We start from the raw sequence: 27,837 nt of genomic DNA on the forward strand, positions 1-27,837 counted from the left end.
GGTGATTACCCACCGCTAGCGGAGGGAAGAGGGCCGAGCCTCGAAGCTACAGGGGAACTTGAAGAGAGCAGGGGGAGGAGGAGAAGGATTGATATAACAAGAGCGGCTGTCGAGTTTTCACTCACTCACCAGACCGATAAAGGGGAGCGGGCTTTCCATTCATTTAGAGCGCAGGCAACTTTGCTTTCTTGAGTTCGTGGCGCGGGTCCGTTCACCACAACAAACTTACCTATTTTTATTATTATTATTATTATAACTTTTGAAGTTTTCTTCGTAAACGTCAAACAAGACATCAGCATATCAGAAACTGTGAGAGGCGTCCGAGGTGGGAAGTTTGTTTCCTTCCTTTGAACTGCATGACATTTGAAGGACTTGAGAACCTGACAGAGTTTCTTCACCTACCGCGTGGTGTGGGATTTTTGAGCCGAAACGGGGAGTTCTCAAATGCAAAAGTACATGTATGAGAAAGCAATGGCACAAGAAACAAGGAACGGAGGAACCTCTACGTTAAATAACAACAATGGTGTTGACAACTGCAAGAAGAAGCTGCTCATTGCGCTCGACGTCTTCTGTCTTCTACTCGGTAAGTTCACAGTTCAGCTTTGCTTTTATCATTTATTCCTCACCGTTAGTAAATGTTTGCATTTTTTGTCTTACACCATCTGATTTGGTTTGTTATGCCAAAATGACAACACAAACAGTGGATGCATTAAAGAGTGCCCGCACTTTCTAATAGTTGGCAATAAAAGCTTTATCGTTTTAAGAGTATCGTCTGTTATCTGTTATCACAAGACAACTTAATCTGCAGCATCCCCTTATCACCCGGCTCCAACACACCACGCCAGAGCAGCGAAGCGCTCAACATTCAAAACACAACATTATCAGACTTTGTTTGTTTAAAATAAATACACAGTGTAACCTGAAAACCTCCAGACAAAACATACACTGACACATATAAAAAATACATTATAAAGTTTTTTTTTTTTTTTGCAAAGCACAAACCACAAACTGACTACTTGTTGTTTTCTGACATATTCGCTATCAGCTGAAACAGAAAGTTGAAGTGTGTTGTCCTCTTGTAATATATTGATAATTTCAAAGTCAACTGAGTGTCAGTTGATGTGGCTCCTCTGCCAACATGCCTGGAGCAGAGATGATTGGGAGAGTTGTAACCTGCCCATTTACCGCTCTTTAAAATAGCCAGCCACTCCCCTCCTGTGCCCTGATAACCTTGCTCATCTGACCTAAACCTCCAAAGGTGCCATACCTCAGCTAGATTCCAGCTAGAGCTGTCTATGTAAAAAAAAATATTTAAAAAAATAAAAAACAGAAAATGCAATTCATGTATTGACTCATCGCTGACGCAACTGTTACTGAGGCAGAGGTGATGCTTCAACAAGCGGTCTGTTTGTGATGCTGTGTGTGCGTCCTGACTTGTTATTCTGCGAGCATCCCATTCAGAATTAGTGTTCTGTGTGTGTGTGTGTGTGTGTGTGTGTGTTGTATTGATAGCCGGTTTGTTTTTGGCCGTTGTCACTGCAGCCTGGTCCTTTTAGTTTCGAGCTTCAGTGGCCCCCCTTTCTTTTCTCTCCATTTTCAATCCCCCTGTCTCTCCTTTCTCTTTTTTTTCAGTTTTTTAGAAAAGGGATTATGGGAGTTGCGCTTAACTTCTACACATTCTCTCCCAGAACCCTGCAAATCCCTGGCCAGCTGCCGCTGATCACTCCACTTCAACTTTCTTTCTGTCCTTCTAGCCCTCTTTCTCCCTCTCTGTCCAGGGGAATGCGTGGAATAATTGCTTAAGCATGTGTTGTGGCAGGGAATGCCTCTCCAATCAGAGAGAGAGGGACTGAGAAGTGGGACCTGTGGCTGACCGGGCTTTAGAGGAGCAGGTGGGAGTCTCTCCATCAGCTCCGTACAAAAAACAAAAAAACGGAACCATCAAAAGTGACGAGGAAATATGCGACGTTGCTGCAGTGGAGCAAGATTTTATTAGCCAGGATGTTACAAATGGTGCACATTAACTCCACGCTCTCTTAAGTGCTGCGAAGCAGAAGCAGATCTGCCTGACAGACACAGAGTTTTCCAGTGGCTTTATATTGGTTTGCTTATTAAAGAACCTCAAACAGAGATACACTGTTTCATCTGCGCTCGTATAAATGTAGATGAGCTTTGAGCGCATGTGGAGCCAATTTCCTACATAAACCAACTTCCTTTAATGGTGAAAGATCTACAGTTGCCTCTCAGAGGCCGTGTTAGGACGTACACACACACACACACACACACAGACATGTGTCCCTGTAAACACACACAATGCATGTAAGCACCCAGTCGCAAATGGGCACGCAGATTCTCTTTTGTTATTCTAAACACAATCTGGCCCCTCAGTGAAGATTGGTTGCCCCACTTTAGTCGTTTAGAGAGGAGGGGTTAGAGATGGAGGGGGGTTTAGTGGGTGGAAGGATTAAAAGGGAGGGAGAAGAGGAGGAGGAGGAGGAGGAGGAGGAGGAGGAGGAGGGTGGGGGGGTTATCAGGGCGTCCTGAATGAAGGATGAGGAATGCGGGTGTGTAGAGGGCTCAGAAGAATTCCTGACGTTGAATGGCCTTTGTTCAGCGTGTATCAAAGAAAAAGTAATGTACACCTACCAACTAGTACACACATAAATATCTCATTAGCTTTAATTAGCTCCTGTCTGCCAGCTGGTGTTACAGACACAATTCTTTCTATAGGTTGTCAATCTTCCTAACAGTCCCCTGCAGGCACACCTAATACGTGCATTTGCATAGACGACATCTGAGGCCATCCATAATCACACTCATGAGGACAGAAGCTAACATTTGCACCAACATCTCTCATTGTTCCAGCTAATGAAGGCTAATAATGCCCAGACGGGATCAGAATGGCAATAAAATAATCATATCCTCACGCAGCTGTCAACCACTGAGACCAGAGTCGCCGCGCACGACTTTGGCAGCTGAGCGCAAGCATCATCTGCTGATTTCACTTTGGCTCGGGTTCCACTCTTACAGAGCAGCGGAGTTGATTTAGCAACGCCATACAGAGCCCGCACACAAACACTATATGCTCACTATAAATACACAAAGCCCGCTGCAGACTGCAGAATTTCATACTGCGCTGTCCAACAACCTTCCATCATCCGGTTTAAAGAGTTGCTCACTGTGAAAAAAAAAAGTAAAGTCTAAACCCTGATTACGTTTTACACAATGCAAAGGAGATTATGCATTGTGCGTCTGCTTATGTATAGACGTGGTTGGTGGTTTGAGATACAGCGGCCTCGCTGCAGAATCTAAACGTGGATCATTTGCTCTAGATCGCCTCTACAGGGTCTGTTTAGACGTTGCTATAGTGACCGATTACAAAATAGTAAATAAGTAGACCAACAGGCTTTTTTTTCCATCAGCATCTTCCATTTTTTTTTTTGTATTTCCTCTGATCTTTGATATGGTCAGGTGCTCAGTGACGTAATTTTCCATGAGCGACAGACATTAAGATTGTTGTTAGCAGCAGGAAAGAGTGTAACCTTTTGGCCTCAGGGAATGAGCCTCAGAACTGGCACCGGAGCTTTAACCCTATATGTCAGTACCCAGCTCTTTCCTCCCCATTAGCTGCTATAGCATTACAGTCAGTCACACAGCCCCTCATTAAAGCTGGCACGGTTTAACCTCTGCCTCTCCAGGCCTCAGCCACTTCAATCCCGAGCCGCTCTACAAATATTTTCCAGAATTTCTCAAATTCTTCATCTGGCTGCAGTGCCGTGGCCAAAGGTTCTCGATGGGACATCTGGTGCAATTTTTGGAGTGAGTGAACCAGGGGGCATGGAGTGTGTGTGTATCTAGCGGAGCTCAGGAAAGGGTGGGAAACGGAAAGGTAGTGTCGGTCGGAGGTGGGTGTGGTTGTCAAATGAAATCCTGTCCGTTTCTTTTCTTTTTTTTTTTCTTTTTTTTTGCCTCACAGTCCATTTCTCCCCCCTCGACCTCCCCTCCCTCACTCCCTCCTTGCTTCTTCACCGCTTTAGCCAGTCTTACCCCTTTCTTAATTGCCAAATGAGACTACTTGAAAGAACAAAATAAGGGGAGAAACTTAAAACGGCAACGCTATTAGAGTCAAGACATTTTGTATGTTTATAGAAAAATACAGCCAAGAAATCCCAATGAAATACATAAACGGTTCCCCTTTGTAGAAATTAATGTTTCAGATAATAAAAAGAGATTTTTTTTTTTTTTTTTTCTAAGAAAAAAACTCTAATCAAACAGCAATTGGGACACACAAACCCAAACACAGGCTTCCATCCAAAGTTGTTGACCTTAATCCAAGGGCAAACATTCGTAGGAGTTCTGCACGCGCCTGTGCAGGAGCAGAAGCAAAGAGGAAGTTCTTTGGGATATACAGTAGAAGTAGTACGAATAAATCATTCCACTATATTTATTTTTCATTACACCCAATTTGTCATGGGTAAATTATTAACTTGTGATAACTTCAAGCAAAATAGAAACCTTTCTATACTAGGAGCCGTTCAGTTGCTTGTCACCCAGAGCGGTCATGTGTATCTGCGGTTGCTCAGTGCATGACATTTACTGCTGTCGCGCACAGCCGAGGGCTCGATGCGAACACACGCACAGGAGAATATGTAACATCGATATCAAGATTGAGTTCTGCATACAGTCAATATGTGTGTGATATTTTCCTAGTGATTGCATCACCGTGCATGGCTTTGTGATTTCTGTGGCTTTAGGGCTCGGCCTGTGGAGACCTGTGATGTGTGTTTATGTTATGGCTGCAGGACAAGGCGAGGTTAGGGCTCTAAAGAAGGTGCTGGGCGTCCTGTGGCAGAGAAGCTTCATTGTATTATGTAACAAGATAAAGATCAGCAGATGGTTATGACAACAACAACAACAACAGCGGCCACGGGGACACTGCCCCTCCCAGAATGAATGTCATTTTAACTGTGCGCCTCGTGTGTTTTCGTGATGGCGAACGTTGCCTGACATGTGTCTGTAACATTTTCTGCCTGTCACTGCGACATGTGGACGGTTCCCGCCGGTGCAAGAGTTAAATGACAAACCCCCCGGAGTTTGCGTCTGTGCAGGGCTGTGATTAGAGGTGTGTGGGTGTGAGCGTGTGTGTCCCGTGGGGTTCATGAGGGAGAAGGAGCTGCCCAGAGCTGTCATTAAATGGGCTGAAGGGTGATTTTGTGTGCGCGTGGTCTAAATGTGCGAGGCATCTGCGGCTCGATTTGTGTGTGTTTGCGTCCCGCTTGGTTCCTGTGGGCGAGCTGAAGGCATCAGGTTGACTGATGTGTTTGTAACTATTTACACGGGTACGCCAACCAGACACATTTTAACTTCTTTTTTTTTTCACCGTCTCCATCCTAGCAAACAATTAAACGGCACAGTAAAACAAAGACAACAGCTGGTAGCTTACACTTTAACAACAATGGCGCAGTAAAGCCACTGTCTCAGCCCATGCTCTCATCTATAATTATATATCTGTCATATAAACACTTTGAAAACCCCTTATTTAGATCATTTTGGATTACTGGGCAGAACCCTGCCATTGACTTTTGTTAGCACTCATTCTTGTTTAAACTTGTGTTACAGTTTTCAGTGGCCACTGTAAATGAACGTTACACGGAATTCTGTGTGTGGGCTCATTCATAAACTCCACCCATGAAAATAATGATTTTTAGGAGTCCCGTTCATGCACACTTTCTTTTAAGTAGCCCGGCGTCTTTCTAGGATCGATTTTGATGGTTAAAACGCCAGCAATGCAGTTAACGTGAGTGAGTGAAGAGGCTGCAGATGATCTGAGGCTGCAGCCCTCATTATGTCTCTCCGTTACCACACTGTCCTCAGCCTGGGCCTCCTCCCTGCTGTTACACAGGCCCCTCTGTCTGTCACTTTCTCTTACTGCATTAGCCACTACAGTCCTCTGTATTTGTGTGTGCGCACATGCTGTGTGCAGCCTGGGATGGGGGGTTGGGGTTCAGGGAGATTTCACTGTTTCACAGAGAACAATGCCCCTTTTGATGCATCTCAGCGCTCTTTGTTTCGTTAACGAGGACCAATAGGCCGATGGCAGACAGAGGGAGGATGAAATATAGGGAGGGGGAAGAAGTGAATGAGGTGGAGATGAGAGAGTCCGACCCTCCTCGCGGGGTACTCAAGGCCACTTGATTATCTATCAGAGGTTTACGACTGTTGCTGCTTCGAGCTGGCTCGTGAGCTGAATTGTAGGCTGTAGTGCTTATCGTCTCAGCGCTGCGCCGTAATCTGCTCAGCATCTTTATTGGCGCAGGTCTTATCTGAGGAACGGCCACTGAGCCCTGTCCTGTTTACATACAGAGAAGAAGCCTGGGTGTAAGGCCGCGGAACGTTCGCACCGCAGCGACGAACTAGCACCAATTGTCTTCAGAAGTCAATTGTCCACGGTACGTGCAGAGGTGAGCGGGATATTATAGGGCTAGAGGAGGGGAAGGATTTAAAGAAAGGGAGGTACGTAATGGGTGAAGAGCATTGTCTAGACAGAGGTGTCAGGTTTCAAAGAGTCCACAGGCCAGGCTTTTGTCCCAGGGGGTAATAACACCATTATGGCAATAACAGAGAAACGCCCCAGCTCGCCGTCCAACCAACCAGGCCAGTAGCCTGATCTGGCCCCTGGGCACTGCTCAAGTTTCCTTTCAGCGGAGCAGCTGTGCGTTCGTCCTCCCCTTTCAACCGAGTGCGACCAAGCATCAGAAATGTTTCAGTCAGTTTTAACTGATCGTTTTTATAACACATTATAAATATCCTCTTAACTCCTCCACTTGCTAATGTGAACCAGAGCTGACTTCCCACAAAGCAGCGTCAAGTCCAACACCGCTTCAAATGCGCCTACGAGCCAACAGCAACAGCACAGGGCCGGCAGCGCAGCAGCATTCAGAGGCTGCCCGTGCAGGTGCCTGCTAGCAAGAGTCCCCTAGAGAGTGTCCCAGCAGATGCCTGCGTGTAATGGGCATTTATTCCCGTGAATAAAATCTCTCTGAGTAAGCACATGCTTCAGCCAGCGGCCCCCCGGTTGCTGCAGCTTTCACGCAGAGGGGTGGGAAAAAAAGACAGGGATTCACTCTGTGCACCACTCTGCTGACCTCAGCCACTCCTGTGTGTCTGTGTGTGCGTCCATGTTTGTGTATTTGCAAGCTTTGTACAGCCTGTGCGAACAGGTGAACCTACGTCTCGGGCCAAACATCTGCATCCGTGTACTCGCATGCGCACCCGTGTCACCCGTGCACCCGCATCTATGAATGCTCGATTCCTAAACGGCGATTATGTGTATGGACAAAGCCTGGGTGGCTTTTATGGAGTCAAGTTTGTTTATTTGGATTGCAAGGACATTTTTAAAGTCCTTTGTGGTCGGCAATTTAAAAATGTTTGAGAGAGGCTTTGTTGGAGATGCCAGCGCGACCACAGTAATTCACTTCCAACACCCACATAGCCACACACACGCACTCAGATGTAACAGTTACAGTGACATTCGTGTCCTGCTCTTGTAAACTACCGTATAATGACATCCCTCACCTTCAACCCCTGTAGCTACTTCTAGGGTCCGTCATGAACCTCAGCTAACCTATGCACTCTGTTTCCAAATGTCTGGAAGGCCGCGCATACTCGTGCTTTTAGCGGCCTAAAGATAACACTTACCACGTGGGCTTGCACAGTATACTGTTGGATATGTGACAAATTTTTATAACATCCAAGGCATCCACTTGGCAGGCCCTATTTAAAACCCCAAAGGTCACAGCGCAAACGCTAATCAGTGTGTGTCCTTTCCAAATGTTACGATTTATATTAAGACTGAGAATGAAACTACGTGCCAACCTGGGAAGTTACTGTTACGAATAAATCATTGCCAACATGTACCACATTTCTAATATCTTGCCAGATGGTCATGTGCATTCACTGTTGCTGCCTTACTTTCAACCCAGCCACCAACAAGTGATCCCGGTGCTAAACCACCCACTCACTCTGATCCCTTTTCCTTACCCTCTCACTGTTAGCACACACAAGGCTAATCTCTCCTCTCACAAACACGCACATTCCCTTCAGACCAGGTTCAGACAGACTTGCAAAGTAACGGACTAGAGGACGCTCTTAATGCAAAGAAATTGAACAAAGACACTCCCTCTCTGTCCCTCGCTTAACACTCATAGAAAAATTCACAGGCATATCAAATGACCTCACCATAATATCTACACAAACTTCTTTTTGGGAATGTAGGCCATTTTGGGCTTTCCTTTAGCATTGCAGCTTATGTTGCAGGGACTGTTCAGATGTCCACATCTGAATGATAAGTCCGTCAAGAGTTTCCTCCAGACACCGGATATAGACATGTAAAGTCGTTTCAGTGTCTTGGGAGAAATGGCTGCAGTTTTTTTCTCCTGTGAAGTTGAAAAGGAGAATGTTTAAACTTAAATCCACAGTTATGGCATCATAGGTTAAGAAATGAATCCATCACAAATCCAGTCACATATTTAAAGATAGAGTACGGTTGCGTTGCTTGGCACTGCAACAGATATTTTATATCAGTACCGAAAGCCCTGTCCTGATCTCACTTAAGTTTCTGAGTGTCTGCCAGCTACTATATCTGATCTGATGAAAGAACGGCGTGACAAATCGGAGAGAAAGAGAAGACAAAGTCTGATTGATTGACTGGCCAGTCTATAGAGTCAAAACTCGCTTTAGCCTTCGCCCTCTGTAACTTTCCTCTGAATTGTCCTCTGTCCTACTCGGGACGGGTCACATGGTGCATTTAAGAGACAGGAGAAGGAAATCCTCCATTAGAGGAGGCTACAATGCCTCTTCCTCTGCCGCGGCCCGCCTCCCATTCACCTCTCACACACACTGCTGACACTTGGACTCGCGCTCTACAACCACAATATCGCTCTAATTCTGCTCCCGAAGCCATGAAAGCCCATTAAAATGTCAATAGAGGCCGAGGAGGGTTGGCGAGTCATGAGAGCCGAAGAACGAGAAGCTTGCTGCTATAGCCTCAGCGTACACGCAGGTGTTGTTCTATAGGGAAATGACATGTCAAGGGGACTTAACCTGTTAAGCAACACAGAGCTTTAGCTGGTGTAAGAATAGCTATTATACAAACAAAAGTCTTAAGCTATCAGAAAACAATAGAGGATCAATCATCCTTAACCTGCGAGGCTGAGAAAATTTCGACTAGATGGTAATGAAGACTTCAAATACAACAAAATGCAAATTCCAAGATCTAACCAGCGTATGAGTTGAGAAAAGGAACAAACTAGACTTAATACTGGCCGCCCTGCTTATCGGGCCGCTCCCTCACTTTACCACATTTAACTCAAAAGCCAATTAAATGGACGCCGGCTGGATAATCTCTCTTACATGAACAAAGGAGTGCATACAAACTCACACATGTCCAGCGCATAGCAAACTGCGAATAGAAACACGAAGTGTCCAAACATCCAGACACACACCGCACACAAACGCACGTGGACATATTTTTACACACTGATTTCCCGCAGGCAGCGGCGTGTGAACATGTGAGTGGATTTAGGGCTGGAAAATAAGTGCAACACACTCACACACACACAGACACACACACACACACACACACACACACAGACCCTGCTATGACCTCTGTATATAAACTGGGATTCAACCAGCCAGAGAAATGCCTCTCTCTCTGACCTGTGGTAAGTAGTCTTTAGCGGTCTGCAGTGGTTCCCCTCACAGTCTGAAAGAGAGAAATGCATGACAGGATCTGATAAGACAAATAGAACTGTTCCCAAACTCGCCAAGCCACCCACTTTGGATATATGTGTGTTGTATTTCCCTCCTTCTGCATTCTGTATACTTTCAGGCCCTCTCTCTCTCTCTCTCTCTCTCTCTCTCTCTCTCTCTCTTTCCGTTTCCATTGAGCGCATTTTTAGGCCCCAGTTATTCTCTGACGCCAGTTTGTTGTGTTTAAAAGCAGCTCGGTGGCTGGATAGCTTATAAGGCTCATTGGCTCTAAAAGCGCAGAAACACACAACTTGTCTGGCAGAGAGATGCACAACAACAAAGGGTGAAAATTGGTTTAAATACCACCTAGTTCCCTTCGAGAATTTGAGAATCTCAGACATGACTGGATGTTACTGACCCCATGCCAGAGCCTGCAAAATAGTTGTTTTTTAATTCAGTGATTAACCAATGGACTCTGCCAACAGCCCAGCCCACGTCTTTCTTTTTCTCCCTATTTTGTATGTATTCCTCCGTCCTCTGACACTCCCCCGTCTCTTTTCTTTAGTCTTTGTGGGTCAGCGGGACCCATGAAGGTCACTCTCCATTCAATTAGCTTAAAAGAGGTCATATTTCTTCACACGACTGTTTGAAGATGAGGCTCACATGTACCGTATGGTGTTACTACTGGAGTGTGTTTTATTTTATGCTGGGGCTTTATAGTCTGCGGTATGAGGAGAATGCCCACATACCAGGCTGTTTTCAAGGAGATGGCATGGGGGTGGGGGGTGGGGGGTGGGTGGAAGCACAAAACAGCTTGGCATCTGAAGGCTGGACAGTGTTCAGACAGAGAGGCTTTCACAAATTCCCAGTAGATGGTGTCGAGATGTTCAGTCGCTCCACTCTTACTTTACATCTTCAGTCATTCAGCCGGTCGATGCCCGGGTTTCCCATGGTGTTCTCGGATCGGTTTAGCCTCTAAGCACTGGTTAGCTTGTGTGTTTTTGTCTGTGTGTGTCTGTTAAGCCCGTGACCTTCTTTCACTTCTCCTCATTAGCATGTGAATCACAGACACAAGTAGGCCAGAGTGGAGGGACGGTGAAAGACAGGGAAGGAGAAGGAGGAGAAAACAGGGAAGGAGAGTGGAGATTGGCATGAGAGGAAGAAGAATCAGGATTTCTGAAAAAGTTTTTTTTTTAAATGTTTACCCAACAGAAACCGGTTTGTTTATGGACTTAATGCCTGAGGTTTCTCACTTTGTTTGAGGTATTAATCTGTAGCCGAGTCCACTGACACATTAAACGGAGAGACTTGCATGATATCTGCACTAGACTCCACTCGTCTTAAGTCGTGTTGACAACACTGCCCTGTCCTTTGTGTGGACTGCATGGTTCCCAGACACCACCAAAGCTGCGCTCAGCTCTGTGTGGGCCCACCAGCATCCTGTCTAACCCTGGTGCTGCACGCTGTTTGTGCAGGTGTCAGCCTCGGTGACCATCCCATCTGCTGCCCTAACCTAACCGCAGGGCTGAGACGGTGGGGAAAACTACACTATCAAACCAATAGAAATATGCTTTAATCTCTTTATTCTGCGGCTTTTCTGCCAGAAACATTAAGCTTCAAATTTCACTTCAGGGTCCATTTGTTAACTGTTCTAAAAAAGACCAAATGGACAAACACGGTAGCCAGATTACAGAGACGTGACCTGAATGTCTACTCATTGATCTGGTTCTTACCTGGGACAACACTTTCTTCTGTCAACTCTCATAAGAAGTGGGCTTTGAGGTTCTAAAGAACCTCGCAAAATTAATCCTTGAGAGAATGTTTTTCAGAACAGACCGGGAACATGATCCCCAGCTCCCATCACTGGTGAGACGACAGCTGAGGTTAACGGCCGCATTAGGAACATTCATGAGCAGAACTCTCGCTTTAACCCAAATGTCAAAAACCCCTGTGATGTGAGCTGACCACACAAGCCGCATGTGGGAACACTTTCGGTGCAGTCATGACAATGAATGTGTATGTTGGTGGGTCTTCGGGACGCCTTCATGTCTTGCGCTCTTTCTATTTATGAGCGACTATGGCCGTGCGTACACACGCCAAAAACACGCTCTCACGTGAAAAATGTTCCAGAGTTGGGTGGGCTTACTTTTTGTTTTTCCTTGGTATTCACACGTTTTAAAATCCCTCAAGGAAAACGCAGAGAGTCCCGGCCAGAGTCTGTGCGCCCGTGTTTGTGTTCCTTTGATTTGTAGATAGGTATTAATTTTCCCCTTGTTGGGACAGAATGTGTCCATACATGTGTGGTTGACGAAGCGAACAACCGAATCAATTTGACTGACCACAAATCATAGCCCTGGTTTCAGTTGTTTGTACATTTGTTGTTGACGTTGGAATATGAAGCTCCTCTAGGTCTTCATGAAGGCCGTTTGGAGTTGGAACAGCGTACGTCCCAAAACAGCAGACATCTATAACTTAATACATAATTCTTTCAAGACTCTTGGTTTTCTGGCACTCCCTTCCTCTAGTATCAATAACACTAAACTCACATTGTATTGACACAGCCCCTTTGTTGATCTGTTTCTCCTGGCCTAGCTAATGGACCCCTAGCCTTTAGTGTCTATTTGCTCTGTCAGGAGGGCGTGATGCTAAAGGATAAATCTCAGTTTTCAGTGGCCTGGTGTCACATTGTCAATACAAGCAGCAGGAGAGGGTTTGCTGAGTAAACGGCCTGTTCAGACACCTGTGACGGTTTTTGTATGTTAATGTGTGACGTAATTACATGTTTTTGTTTACAGCTTACAGGTAAGTGGATGTAGCTAAATGATGCAATGTGATTCCTTATGCAAGGTGAGTGTGGATGTATGTTTGGCAGGTTCACACATTTATCTGCGTGTATGTGTGTATGTGTGTATGTGTGTAGCCATGCTGCCGACCCTGGCTCTGCACCGTACTTCTATTCGCCCGTACCAGAGGGGTCTTTACTGCAATGACTCCAGCCTGAAGTACCCCTACAAGAACAGCACCGTGCCCTCCTCAGTGCTCATTTCTGTCGGCTTGACACTGCCCGCGGTGTCCGTAAGTCCCCCCGACACAAAGAGTGCTCGGCCCGTGGGAAACGCTGAAGGCAGAAATAGGGAGGGCTTTGGGTTCATGAAGGCGGCTGCGAGGGAGTGAGTGAAACCCCCCCATGAGATCCAGTGACGTTTGGAGAAGCTGATTTAGCTTAATTTTCTGTTAAGATAGCTGCATCTGATTTTGGGAAACCGTCACTCCTTCGCTCTAGGCTGTCCAAACATGACACCCCGAAGCCCCACCCACTTCTGATAAACTTTAATTCCCCTTGTGCCAGCATGCTCCTTGTGCTGCCCCCTGCCTCCTGTTTATGTCCGTGTGACTGACCTGGTGCTTTTATGCTTTCTTTCTTTCTTTCTTCTCTCCCTCTTCCTGCCCTTCTCTCTCTTTATGTCTTTTGTAGCTAGCCTGCCTTTCCTGATCATTGAGACTAGCACCATAAAGCCGTACCAGCGCGGGTTTTACTGTTCGGACGAGTCCATCCGCTACCCCCGAAAAGAGGGAGACACCATTAGTGATGCTGTGCTTTGTGGTGTTGGCATTCTTATTGCCATCTTCTCTGTAAGTCGACCTTCACACCTCCCTATGTTTACTGCCTTTACTCAAACTCTTTGATGCCTCATAGTCCATCACTTAACAGACCCTTCGTCAAAAGTTTGAGTGATTTCTTATCATGCAGTATTTTCTAAAATATTCCAGTTTTCCTATAAATGTGCTTTACATGTCTACCCCTTCCATCCTGCCATCTTCTCTTCGTCATACTTTGTCCTTCCGTAGTTTCTCTGACTCATCCCAGTCATTTGTTATGGCCTGTTTTTTATTGCCTTGCTAAGTGAGTCAGTGGTAGTGAGAGGCCCCCCCCAGGCGACATTAGGAAGCGTTTGTTGGCGTGCATGGGCGCTGACGCATGCATGCCAAAGACCAAAGAGTCTTTACGAGTTCCTCCGAGATCCCATTCTCATGCCCCCCCACTTGTATCCTCACACCCTGACTCCATGCCCCCTGCACCCTGAACATTACTCTGGGTGAATGTGTCAGTGCTGTTTCCCATGCCCACGTTTCCCCTCTGATAGCCCGAGGCATCTCACTGGTTAAGATGTCCTATTCCCATGGCTGCGGCGTTGCTCTAGTGTGGTGCCAGCAGATTAGAGAGTCAGCGCTAGTGGAAATATGTTATAATGACATGTGACGATTATATGCCAATTAGTGCCACGTGGTCAGGGTAAATGATCTTTACAGCCCCCAGACTCTTTGTGGCGCAGCCCACTCGTAAGCTCCCAGACTGAGACGTCACTTCGCCACCACCATCAAGCTCGCTTGGTGGGCACACATTCATACACATACTGTACCAACTCAGCTCTTCTGCTTATTGGAACCAGGAGAGTTTCTTCTCATGTTCACGTGTGGGCAAAGCTGCCGTGTCTCACGCAGCAGCTGTGATCCATTAGTGCCGTCTACTGCCATGCAGACACCATTCCTTTAGCACGCAAAGACGTTCTCTCATGAAGGGCACACACAGACACACACACACTCGCATATATATATATATAGAGAGAGAGAGAGAATATATAGCAGATTCCAGTCAGGCTTCATGTTTATCTCCAGTGTGAGGGATATCCCACTAGTCACGCTGGTCAGACATTTTCCCGTCTGGCAGGCTGTGAGAAACGGACTTAGTAATAGTAAGACAGAGTTCGGTGACCATACACGACAGCGATCCAAATAAACCCATCAGCCACTTATTGAGCTTTTTGGTCTGGTCAGAGATGCCCTGTCTGCACACAGTCCACCAGACACATAGGAATAAACAAAAACAGAGAGAGAAGGGGAGGAGAGGTTTGAATGCAAATGCTGACAACCCAAATAAACTTCTCTGACCTTTATCAACCTCCTGTGGCTCTAATCTCCAGCTCCGATCGGAACAATTCAATGACAATAGCACACACAAACACACTATTACAGCTTTGTGTTTGTTTCTTCTGGCTCCGAGCCTGCCAGCTGACCACCCAACAGGCTACAGGATAGGTCTGTGTATTAAAATTAACAATACACACATAGGATACATGCACACAGAGAAACAGTGGCTGTTTTAATAGGAAAATAGGATGTGTGGGAAAACCTAAAGCTGTAGATTAGGGGCTACGCATACTGACAGAACTGAGGGGATTGCTGGCTTAGAGATGGGCAGGTAAATATTTTCCTGAGAGACTGGACGGGGAGAAAGTAGCCAGAAGAGTGAAGCCTTGTGTGGAGGGAAGGAAGGAAAGAGAAGCAGCCGTCCATCAGTTAGTTACCCCAGGTGGTAGACATTTGATTGACATCTTCATGCCTCAAGGGTTGGCTTGGCATATGCCCCCAGTGTAGATGAGGTCTATCCATGGGGCCCAACTCTACTTAAAACCACCTGGCTGGAATACCGCAGGACTCAGGGTTAGCCCACGGGACTCGAGCTGTACAGCAGTTGATATGTATACCTTTATATCGAGGTCCAGTCAGCCTGGCTGAGATTCTTACCTAGTCTAGACTAGTTGAACTTTCATGTTTCCCTTTCCCTTCACTGCTTTCATTATCTTTTATATTCTACATAAAATGCCTCATCATATCATTGAGCAGGGAATCACCACTGCTCAGACTCGTATCACATCCAAACTGCCTGAGGGAAAGGCAGGCCATTCTAATTCTGGATGTCTGTCTGTGCCTGACTCACTCATTCTGTCTCTCCCGTCTGTCCTACGCTCCCTTTCTACTGCACCTGTCATTTCAGGCTGGAACTGAATTAGATATTCTGCATGATACGCCCTCAAACGTTAGCGTTGTACTGCATGGTTTTCTGCATGTAAACCTGCTGTGCCGCACAAAGTCATTTCACGTCACATTAAGCCACATTATTGCAACGCTGTCTGTTTATCTCAACACCTGTACTTCTCTTTTAGATTGTGATTGGAGAATGCTTCAGGATTCACCAGCTACATGAGGGAACCAAGTCATTTGTGGGGAATCCCTACGTGGCCGCTCTCTACAAACAGGTCAGCTCTGCATACCAGTCATATCATAGACATTTAAATGATTCCAAACATAGCTGACCGTTCCCCCTGAACAGCAGTTGCCAATCATTACATTACTGCACAAGCAACTATGCACGGCACACAGCTGTCAGACATCGTGCTTGGGGGTCAGCTGTGATAGCAATACTATGTATATAGAGTTTGGATAGTGGTCACTTCCTAAGACTCTAACCAGATTTACAGATTTAAAGAGCTTAGGTTAGGATTAGTTCTTGACCAGAATATCACGTAGTACCGTGTGCCATGTGTGGAAGCAACAGTGTGCAGACAATACGCTAATTGTCATGTCTTGCACCTGGATCATCCTATTAGCATATGCTAAGGTGTGTCTAACTAAAACTGCTGTACAAAGTTCCATGTGGAAATGTTGTCAGATGGAAGCGTGAATGAGCCAGTCAGCATTTCCAGGCAATAATTAAAACACTATTAGCCCAACAATAGCCAAATCAGTTTGCTCATTATACCCAATGAGATCACTAAGCAACGCAAGTATCACTTCTCAGAATAAAAAGGAGAAGTGTGTTTATGTCTACCACCGGCCAAAAAGAAAATCAAGATGGTAATAAATCTACCATCGCACGAATGGGATCATGCTATAAATAGCATTAGATCTCAGACACAGATCAGTTATGGATGTCATTATGCGCCAGTGTTTTGCCTAATCTTCGTTGTGTGTCATCCTGCAGATGGGCGTGTTTCTGTTCGGCTGTGCCGTCAGCCAGTCGTTCACAGATATCGCCAAGGTGTCGGTGGGTCGCATGAGACCACACTTCTTAGATGTGTGCAGACCAGATTTTGCCACCATCAACTGCTCACTGGGATACATCACCAACTATACCTGCACCGGCAGAGAGAGCGACGTACAAGAGGCCAGGTTTGTGTGAATGACAAGACCAAAGCAGTACACTGTGCATTCAAATAAAATAAAAATATTTCAATTGGTAAAAAAAAATAACCAAAGATCTTTCTCTCCACAGGAAATCTTTCTTCTCAGGACATGCCTCCTTTTCGATGTTTACCATGCTCTACCTGGCTGTAAGTAATCGTTGTACTCCACAATACACTCTCATCCATGCAACCACACACATGCAGACAATCACAGAGACAATGGTTTACAGATTGTAGAGGGAGTCACGGAAAAAAGGCTTTGATGAGGGAGTTTGAAAAAGAAAAAGAGCAAAGCATTGTTCTTATCCACCTGCTCCTGCTTTTTTTTAATGAGAGATGGATGGATCATCCACCTGCTGTCCTCAGAACAGCTGCATGTGTACTTCCTGTCCTCTCCATTCCCCTCTCACCCCACCTGTCGTGGGTGTCTGGTTGGGCTTAGCACCCCAGAGGCATTTCGTGCTTCAAACAGTCTAATTACACACCCACGTGTACAATTGCCGACTCATAGCTTCCCCTCTCTTCCTCTGTGCATGCACCACAAGTTTCAGCCTCATTTTCCGTGCAGCAGAGAAGTGAGACGAGAGAAGAGAAGCAGCGTTCTGGGTCTGTCTGGCTTGGCCGCAAGGTGGTCTCACGCTTGCAGTGGACTCACTGTTGAAGCTCTGGTGTATTGTAGAGTACTCCTGTGCAGTGAGAGCTTGCTGTGGGTATTTCCCAGCCTCTATGTGAACCTACAGCCGCACTCTGGTCAAACCATGGAAAACAGCTGAATCAAAAACAGGGGAGAAAGCAGCGAAGGGAGTGGGGATGTACAGCATCCAGACCACAGAGTGACACACCAGTTGAAGATCAGTGCTCCAGCAGCAGCGGACTGTAGCCAGGGTAGGCTGGTCCTGACATACAGACGGAGGGGAGCGGATGAGAGGCGGAACAGTTTGTAGTTGATGTCCGGGAAAACAAAACAAGGCTGCAACTGAACCCACCACAGAGGCATTCCTGGAGGAAAAAGGAATCCGCTGCATTTTTTTAGTTTGTGCCGTTTTAGAACTGGCCACGTGACATCGTGTTTTCACTCACAGGCACTCCCACTCTCTTGAAGCCTCTTGTGTTTCTCGCATGTCCTCAGAAAGACGTTATCAACGGCCAAAGTACATTCTTTTTAATATTGTGTTGTCTTGTTTTGTTGGACAAATTAAAAAAAAAAATCCTTATATTTGTGAAGCTGAGACCACTGAATATAGTTTGACATTTAGGGGGACATAGAAGTAATCAAGAAGTCTGTTTTGTCTGCAGCAAAGCCACGAGCTCCCCCACAAACACAGACAAATATGCATCTTTCTTCTTCCTGGGTACATTCCCGCAAACTTGGCTGCCGTCTCATTTCTGGCGACAAAGTGTCACTTCCACAGTGTGGCTGTCACCTTGTCGTCCCCCTGCAGCCCCCGCATCATCCACTAATTGGCAGTCTGTGATTGCGAAGCGTTTCTGTTCCTGCCGAGCGTGCCATGGTGTTTCATATGTGACTGATGTGGTTTGAGCTGCGCCTCGGCATCGCAGGCTTCAGAGATAGTACACGAATAACTCGCACAAACCACATGGCACGCTATGGCAAACAGGCTGCCCTTTGTTTTGTCTATCGCGCACGCAACATCTGTACTTGCATACGTGATCCAGTAGCAGAGAGCCGTGGGTTCTTCGTGCCTACAGGATTCCTGCTGAGGCACATAGAATGTCATTGGTTGAGAAAAAAAAACAAAAACACAATATTTTTGTGTGAGATTTAAATGGAATTAACTGCAGCTGTGGTTTTGTCTCACAGCATGGCGCGAATCAAGGGGAAGGACGGGAAAGGGACAGGCGTGTAAACCTCGTTCTCATTCTTTCTCACTTTGTTGTGCTTGTTTGTGTTATTTTTTTCTTCTTTCATTTGACGCAGACTTTGAGTCAGAGCGACAGACACAGAGGGAGAAGATCTCAGTGGAATGTGCTGAATTCCTTTAGAAACCACTAGACTTTATGTCGCTCTTGTCGCTCTCTGTCATGGGAATGTGTTGGGGATCCTTTTGTTGTGTTTTATAGTTGTTTTCCTCAGATCTGACTGTTTAAAACAAATTATTGGAAGATGACAGGTTAAAAGGCCATCGCCTTGTGTCTGCGTAGCCTTTAAAGAGGAGACGTTGCACTTTAGTTTGGATGGTCTTTGAACCCGTTGGTTGCTTATCACGACTGTGTTTCCATGCTTCTGCCGATTCAGGCCTCTGTTAGTGGGTTATTTGGGTTTACTTTTTGTCCTCAAGTTCGATTGGCTTAACTCGACACGGGCGGTTAACTGTAAGTCCCTGTTTTGACTAAGTTCAAGTATTTAATTTCACACCGCCATCCTCCATCGTGGTTTTTCAAAGAAGAGCTTCAGAGATTGCGTAAAGGGTAAGTAGTCTGTGCCAACTACCTGAGAACCATTATAGAGGAAGCCCCAAGTGTAAACATCCCTGCCAGGGAGGAGGAGAACAAGACTAGAAGGGATGGGAGGGATCCCTTCCTCTGCTTCCGTAAGGAGACGAACAATGACAGAGTGTCGTGGAGGAAGTGTGAGGGAGCCATACGTCCACACCTACGCGGGCTCATAGTGGATGGGGGTTGCTGGGAGGAACTGTGGCAGTCTGTAGGTATTGTTAGTGTGTCTGATTATAAGACATGAGTATGGAGGCTTGGGTGGGGTAGACCTTGGCGGAGGCCAGGCCCTCTGGGTGTGAGAGACAGGAAGTTAAGCATATGAGTGAGACAGAAACACAGGATGTCTTAAGGACCTAGGGTGACCTCACGGCTGTGCTGGATGTAAGAAAAAAGAAAAAAAAAACGACCATGCATGTCTGACTGAAAGTGACCTGTTTTGGTTCTCCTCAATCTTGTAATGACCCAGAAACATGTCTTTGGCTGCGCGCGGCGCGGGGAGGCCTGTCTGTTTTGTCTTGGGTTCGCTCTAATAGAGGGTAGAGGGTTAATCCCGACACAATGTTGTAACATGCCCTGCAAGGGAATGTATACATACAGTGTGCGGGCTTATGTGTGTGTCTGTGTGTGTTCCAGTGGCTTTCTGTGGTTGTGCTGCTTTTACAGCTGGGATGTTGAACCATGAATCAGATGTGTTGTGTTGTGGAAGGGAGTGTGTGTGTTTCTCTGGGAGTCTGGCACTTTGATTCAGTCTAGACTGCTCACACACACACACACACACACACACACACACACACACACACACACACACACACACACACGCACACTGCAGGTGCAAGGTCAAAAAGGCAATGTAAGTCACTGAGTTTTATGAAAAGGTCAGTCCAGGTGTGTGTGAGGGTTACGGTCATTAAGACCAGTTACTTACACTTTCGTCATGCATAACTGATCTTATACAATTAACCACACTCTGTACATTTTCTTTGGATTGAAGTCTTTCATGTCAGAGCATCCACAAAATAATTGTGATTATAAAATTTTTATTTTTTTTCGTTTCCAGTTCTATCTCCAGTCTAGGTTCACATGGCGTGGTGCTCGTCTCCTCCGCCCGTTGCTCCAGTTCACCTTGCTGATGATGGCCTTCTACACCGGCCTGTCGCGCGTCTCCGACCACAAGCACCACCCGACCGATGTCCTGGCAGGCTTTGTGCAGGGAGCCCTGGTGGCCTACTGCATAGTGAGTGCACACACGTCACAAAGCGCGCATTACATACAAACTGTATACAAATGTGAGAAATTTAGAGTTATTAAAAACTGGCGTACCATCACGATATCCGACCGCTGTGGATTCAATGGATGAATCCAACTTCAAATAAAGTTTGCCTCCACATCTCTCTCCTTTTTTCCCCCTCTATGCTTCAGTGAAAAGGAGAAATGGAGCAGGCAGGGAAGTGAGGAGAATCTGATTCTCTTTAATGAATAACACATTGCTTGGAGCCTGGCTAGTTGAGAAAAGTGTGTGTGTTTCTGCCCGTTGGTGTGGATCCGTGTTCTGCAACCTTCCTCGCTGCTTTAGTGACATACCGTCACAGCAGTTGCCAGATGATTTTCGTAACCCTCATCATTACACTAAACTAGATGGAGCCAAGGAAAATTGAATTTGGGTCAAGAGGAAAAAAAAAAAGAGGGAGTGCAAAAAGGGAGAGAGAGAGAGAGAGAGAGAGAGGATTAGCCTTTGAAACGGGAATGGAGCTGTTAATTATTTTGGGTTTTTTTATTTGGTGGCTCTGGTTCTATCAGCACAGCAGGCCTTTGCTTAACTCTGCTGCCTCTGGCAAAAGCTTGGAAATACACACACACACAAACGGTAACCCTTACCTTTCTAAAGGACTCAAATCATGAATGTGGAAAGAATTAGATTCATAAAATTTAGCAAGACCTTAGTAGTGGCGCCTGAGCAGACCTTGGCACAGCTCAGATGCACACGCACACATGCATGGAATCGTACGTGGCAGTGTGTTTGGATGGATTATTACATCCAAAAGTCAGCGTGTAACAATAGACAGTAACGCTCTGGTGAAATTGGTTCTGCTCCAACTGGCCGCAGCTCCTGCACGACATCAGCCCTGACAAGTTAAGAACGTATTTTTCAGAAATATGCTCAGCGCATGTGCTCGACCTCCGGACGGGCAAATCTGGCAGTGGGAGCATAGGGAGGGAAGTGACAGGAGAGAGGAGCCTTGTCTAACATCTTGGCTTGGGACGAGCGTGGGTTTAATCCAGCTCAGCTATTCCACAACCCCTCCCGCATGCAGCGAGACAGTTTAACGCACACAGACACATTATTCACGTCCGCATGCGTACGAGCCACATGTATACACGCGCACACAAACATCCAAACCCCACGGCGATCAAGTGAGTGAGGTTACTTTTACAATCCTTGACGCCCCTTCTGATTTGCCCGGTCTTAATAGAAACACACATCTGTGAGTACTTTAGCAGGGCTGCTTTGGCCTCTCAGAGAGCACTGGAGCAGAAAGGACCTGACAAGAGACGAGTGGAGCAGGACAGAGAAGGTATGAAGCCTGCCTGGCTCAGGGCTGTCTGCACAAAGTCCTAAATCAAGGTGTATCCTTAGATCGTGGCTTAGCAACTGCCCGGGTTTAGTCATGATTCTTTCAAATGTGAAATGAAGATTAAATGCGCGCGTTACCACTTTGAATATGTGCCAGGGCATATATTTCTTTTTGCCACATCCCTCCTTTGATCAACTTCTTGTGCTCTGGCGTGAGACTCCTGTTTACATGTCATACTTTGGTTTGTCTTTGGACATCACTGAGATCACACAGTCTAACAACGCAATGCCAGTTTTAAAGCATCCCGGTCTTGTTGTTCTTACACAACGTCATGGAATGTCTTCAGAAATCAGAAACAGTTGATTTTAAGGAGTCCCATTGGAGGCTGGGTATTGTGGTCTGTTAATCCAGATCGAACTTGTGTGAAAGGAGCTGTTGCCAGACACTTGTCTCCGATAGAGAAGTCTGATGTGAAGCACCAAAGAATCCATTAGAGGAATTAGTGGATTTGCACATTAGTCCCAAGTGTGCAACTGTGAACAGTCAGAGATATACAGCCTTGTGGAACACCTCCTTCCTTTCCAGATACACATCACACCATAGAGATTTGAGTTGTTCCAGGTTTCCCAAGGTTACAGTTACCTCTTTAATTGCAGTACACCCCCACTGAGTGCCAGTAAATGAATAATACAAATGTGCACGGACACATTCAGATGTAGTGACGTGTTAGACTGTGGCTTTATAGCCTTTGTTGTAAGTAAATTGCGACATTGAACCCCCTTGTCTGTCCTCCATTTCAAAGACAATTGGTGGAGTGTTATACACAGTTCTTTTTTTTCAAGAATATGTAGATGAATGTCTGTTTTCCGTTAAATGCGCAAAGCTATGTCTGTGAGCCTATGATCCAAAAAAGCCAGGAAAACCACAAGAGGAAGCAGACCGTCTGTCCTACCTGGAACATCCTATCAGACGCAGTGGCCCACTTTTCCACATGTGTCATAATAAAGGTCAAGTGGACTGAATCCAGCAGGAAGCAGCTGCCAGGGAGAAAGTCGCAGCAGCGGCCATTAGTTTTCTCGAGGTTCATTGTCATTTGTGAGGAGTTGGGTCAGGCGTTCAAAGGAGCACAGGGCACATAAACATTCTGAGGGTCTCGCATATCGAAGCCGTGTATGTGTGGTCAGTGAACTTACAGAAGCAGGAAGACATCTGGCAACGGAACAGAGAAGCGTTGTAAGCGTACGTACATCAGGGGTTAAACCACCACGAAGTAACGAGTACAGCTATTTTCTATTTTTATGCTGATGAACACAGTGACCCACGTCAGTGATGATAAGATTCTCAGAAACATGCAATGCACTAACTTAAGTATGCTAATAACTACATCCTCTGATCTGATGGTGTGAATGTATTTAATGAGATGTGGTTAGTCGGTGAATAGTAAGGCTGCTGTGCATGCAAACCATTTAGTTTTCTTTCTTATGAATGAGCTCTAGTGACTAATGTTCAGTTTGTGCTCCCACTTCCTGTGTGACTCAGTATTTTTATATGTCATACATGGCATTTTAATAGTGGTTAACCGTGCGCCATTACATTCACAAAACACGCATACATTTAGATGACTTTAAAGGTTTCTGCTGTTTTTTCCCACCGTAGACGTATCAAGGAACCAGTCTGCTGAGTTTGCATCACTCAACACAATGGAGTTAGGGGCTTTGTGAGTGTGTATTTGTGTATGTCGCGCACAGGAAGTGGTGAGGTCACGATAAGCCTTTCAGCATGGCAGTTTGAGGGTGATGGCTTGGAGTTTGGGTGACGCAGCAATAAGGCCCGCCATGATTGGTTTCAAGGCGTCCCAAAAGGCGAACAAACGTGTTTCCTATGGCGTGGGTGATTATTAAAGATATGAGCTCATATCCACTCTCAGACATATCAGACTGTGACATACAAGACATGCAGCACAAACTAATTGCTATATAGACAAAGAACCCATCTGAATCATGAAAGCGGCTGTGTGTTGGTGAGGTGGCTACATGTCATCCGTCGGCTGAAGATCACCAGTAAAGGTCAAGCTGGGATAGAGGGGAACGTCTTTGTGTTGAGCCCAACACTCAGAATGAGACTCTCTTTGTCACATAAATAGATCAGTGACTGCATGTCAAGCATTTTTTCCAGAAGACAAAGATGAACACTGAACCCACTCCAATAGGACTTCCCATATGAGAGCGCCATGTATTTTCCCAACTCTTATGAGAATTATTCATATTGTTTTCCCCTCTGGAACTGTTACACAGTAGGTTCTCTTTCACACAGTTTAGCGCTGAATGGCAGCTACTCCCCTCCTCCCCCCGCCTCACTGGCACGGCTCTCTGCTCACCCTGGACTGGCAGCACGGAAGGAAAAGCTGCTGCGCCTGCCATTTACGAAAGTGTGCGTTACTCCACAGCTGAAGCCACTGTTGCTCATAAGAGACCAAAGGTCCATGTGAGTGGAACTGATAATCCACTGTTACAGCGGACAGTAGTTTCCATGGTCCCACTTCCTGTCCATTCCTGCCCATTTTCCTGTTTGACCTATGAAGTCATGAGGATCTTTTCTTCGTGCGCCATCAGCGCCAGCAAGACTTGACTTGGAAATTCACCCCTGGCACAATGTGATTAGCCATAGTTCACAATGTCTGTTACATTAACATGAGCCATGTTAAGATCACTTCCTACAGCCAGATTACTCAGCATTACTAGTTTGGGAAAGTGATAAGGAGTTCCTTGTCAAGGAATTATGATGCAATGTCATATTTACCTCTTGTCAGCAGGCACATGTGCGTGCATATTCGCATTGCACAATTTTCAAACTCTAATTCAAAGTTCACTTGTCACATACACAAACATGCACAGCATGCATTTAACAACTGTCCTTTTTAAAAGATAAAGAAAATGTGTGTGTATAATGCAGCTATAAAACATAAGGCAATGTAAGAATAAGTCAATATAAGAAAACGTGAAATATGTAAGACAGGAATATATGAGGCAATATAGGAAAATAGTTTACAGTTATAAAGGACCAAATACAGAATAATGGACATGCTAGAATCCAGCTGAGGTATTGGGTGTCCAGAAATTGCCCAAAGACCAGGTGTTCCCAGGTTGAGGGCCGGCCTCCAGATTCCCTGTGTGTTTGAGTTCAAGGAGATCCCAACAGAGAGAGAAGAGTCCATTGTTCAGGTGGTTGGAGTCCTTTGCTATGTTGATGACCTTGGTGCGGCTCACTGTAGATTGCCTCCAGAGTTCAGCGCGGATGGTACGCTCGGCTGATCACCACACTCTGTAGAGCTCGCCATGGTTTTTCCAGAACCAGCTGAGGGGTATTAAATCTCAAATAAACATTTTTGATTATTGCAAATCACATTTGTGTTTTTGGCAGAACAAAAAAAGAATGTGGCTGAAGAAAATACATGTGGTTTGGTAACCTTGCCTTGTGGACGGACTTCAAAACCCCCACTGAAGCTCTCCAGCACAGGCAAATCAACTTAGATAGTGACTCGCCCGTCTTCCAGCATTTGCATTTAAACACAGTCAGATCCTGGCTTTATTTGGCAGGGAATTTCCGTATCCCCTTTTTGACTGTATTTACATCTTCCCTCTTAGCTTTTCCATTTCCTAATCCCGCTCTCCCTCTGTGCCCTCCAGGTGTTCTACGTGTCCGACCTGTTCAAGCCCAGGGCGAAGCCGGCCACGCCCCCGCCCTCCCCGATCAAGAAGGAACTCCTGCCTTCCGGCGATATCATCGACAGGAACAACCACCACAACATGGTGTGAGACAGGCCACACCGCCTTCCTGTGACTGAGGAGCCAAACGCAGTGCTGCTCACCTCCCATCGGACAGTAGAATGTAGCGACAAGAGACTGTAGCTGCATCTTAAATGGCATCCTCCTCCCTTTTGCTGTGCCCAGCGAGGCACTCTGTGGACTAGGGTGTCAGATTTGAGATTTGCACAGCAGAGTCCACTCTCACTATCCACATGTATTATTTACTACACTGTTAACTACTTATCCACATTTGAGCCCATCTTTTTGAGCACAAGCAAAAACAAATTGGAAGCTAAAAGACGAGCAATTAATCAAGCAATTGATGACCTGACAGGCAGAGCTGAGGGTGTGGAGGTTTGACGGAAGTGTAACCACATGAAGAAAAAATGAAGAGACGAATATTATATACGAATATATATTAAAAAAAAAAAGGCAACCCCCCGCCCTGCCTAGGGAGAGAAGGATATCCAGCAATGCTTCCTCTCTGAACTCTCTGTGGCCTTGGAACACCGTAGAACAACAACTTCCTTAGCGATGGGAAGGATATTACTGCAATGACTTGCAGCATAGAAACATTAACAGGATAGATAATTATAACTTATAGCACTGTTCTAACTTCATTGTCCATTATCACCACTTGCTGCCTGAGACGTCTGGCCAGAAAAAACTTGATCATGCTGATATGAGACAGATATTAACCAATCCCGGTGTGATAGTGTTGCACGATTTACCTACACGGGCAAGATAACATTAGCAGAGCAAAGCTTCCACAACAACTATAGCCCTGTAACCATACACTTATCTTGTTAGGCCTATATTACAGTTTACAGTACTCTGAAGGTCTGGAAAGCCAAGGCCGACATTACACGCTTCTGTCTCCAGATCAGCACGTCAAGCTTTTTGTAGTTGACTCTCAGAGCGGCCCAAACCCGGGATGTTGCATTTCTTGAGAGTTAGATGTAGTGAAGGGGGTATAAATTCTGTGGAAGGAGGGAGGCAGACCCCACAGCCTCCCAGCACCTGTGTGAGGGGCGTGGCTGCGCCATGCTTCTTCCTGGTGTTGGTGCCGCCTGTCTCGCTCCCTGAACAGGGAGGGGGCAGGTGGATGGAGTGAAAGGGTGCAGTCTGTCACCACGGAAAAGAGGGTGATGATTTACAGCTAAGCTGGCACATTATTTCGGGAAGATTTGAGCTCCTTCCGCTGGCAGGGAGGAGCTCTCACCCACCCAATCACTCATTGGCAATGGTTTGTCTCTCAGTGTGTGTGTGTGTGTGTGTGTGTGTGTGTGTATGTGTTGTGTACAATCACGTGCTTGCGTGGTTGCGTGTGTGCACATGTATGAGCCCTGTGCCCTGTGAAAAGAAACCCCCTCTTGATAAACTATGTGTGTGTCATATGAAACTCACACACCGTCAGCTGTGCCAAGTGTATGTGTGCGTGTGCGTCAGAGAGTGAGAGAGTTATAAAAACTGTGGATCTAATATTTTTATTTTCTGCTAAGGAGCATCTTTAACCTTGTATGTTTATAGCCTGTCCCATATAATCACTAATAGTTGTACAGTACCAGATACAGAAGTCCTTTTATTTACAGCCGACTCAGATATCCGCCTCCTCTGACAACACACACCGCCATGTTGCACATCTTTCTCATCGTGCAGTCCGTCCTATCATTTCGCAAAGCCGTTCTCACTCTCTTTTTATAAATATATAAATAATGTATAGATCACTAAAATTAACTCTGTAAGATATTGTTTCTTAACATGTTTAGATATATCCACTATGATTACAGACCTGTGTTCTTTAAAAGTGCTGCTTAAAAAGCATCAATTGACAGATCTTTGTATCTAGATAACAGAACTATTGTAGATTGTAATAGTTTGTAATATGCATTGAAAAAATACACCCACCAATGTATTAAAATACAATATTAGTATTTTTGTATTGTCTTGTTTTTTTGTACAAAAGAAATGGTAGTAATGCTGTTTTGTTTTGTTTGTCTTTTTTGCTAAATGTAATTAGCTCCATTACATGTGCTTTTAAATAAAAAGCTCATTATGAACACACTTTTGGCTAACCGTGGTTGTTTTGGGGTTTTTTCTTGTTTTGTTTTTTTAAATTAAAGTAGAAATTTTGAATGCAATTCCATTTTAATTCATATGGAGCGATCCAACTCCTTGAGAAAGGAGGAAAAGGAGTGCAGAATTAGGAACAACATTATACATACA

General features: G+C 45.6%; 1 protein-coding gene across 2 annotated transcripts; it reads left to right on the top strand.

Annotated features, from left to right (window-relative positions):
• On the top strand, nucleotides 1–27,675 carry plpp3 (phospholipid phosphatase 3). Of its 2 annotated transcripts, none has more exons than XM_047586372.1 (7): nucleotides 1–583; nucleotides 12,671–12,825; nucleotides 15,756–15,848; nucleotides 16,574–16,761; nucleotides 16,865–16,922; nucleotides 20,290–20,466; nucleotides 25,492–27,675. In XM_047586372.1, exons 1-7 carry the CDS (start codon nucleotides 445–447, stop codon nucleotides 25,618–25,620), a joined length of 939 nt encoding a protein of 312 aa, XP_047442328.1. In that variant the 5' UTR covers nucleotides 1–444; the 3' UTR covers nucleotides 25,621–27,675. The 2 variants fall into 2 exon arrangements, with proteins under 2 accessions (XP_047442328.1, XP_047442327.1); XM_047586371.1 differs by lacking the exon at nucleotides 12,671–12,825 and adding an exon at nucleotides 13,226–13,383 and having other exon boundaries at nucleotides 4–583.
• The last annotated feature ends 162 nt before the right edge of the window (nucleotides 27,676–27,837 follow it).

This window comes from Mugil cephalus, chromosome 6 (genome assembly GCF_022458985.1).
Source record: "Mugil cephalus isolate CIBA_MC_2020 chromosome 6, CIBA_Mcephalus_1.1, whole genome shotgun sequence".
Taxonomy (NCBI): Eukaryota; Metazoa; Chordata; class Actinopteri; order Mugiliformes; family Mugilidae; genus Mugil; species Mugil cephalus.

Bases quoted from the DNA above. Each gene is read 5' to 3' on its own strand.
- plpp3 (XM_047586371.1), top strand. From the start codon at position 445: ATGCAAAAGTACATGTATGAGAAAGCAATGGCACAAGAAACAAGGAAC. The intron at 13,384-15,755 runs GTAAGTCGACCT...CTTCTCTTTTAG, and splicing joins TTCTTATTGCCATCTTCTCT to ATTGTGATTGGAGAATGCTT. The intron at 15,849-16,573 runs GTCAGCTCTGCA...GTCATCCTGCAG, and splicing joins TGGCCGCTCTCTACAAACAG to ATGGGCGTGTTTCTGTTCGG.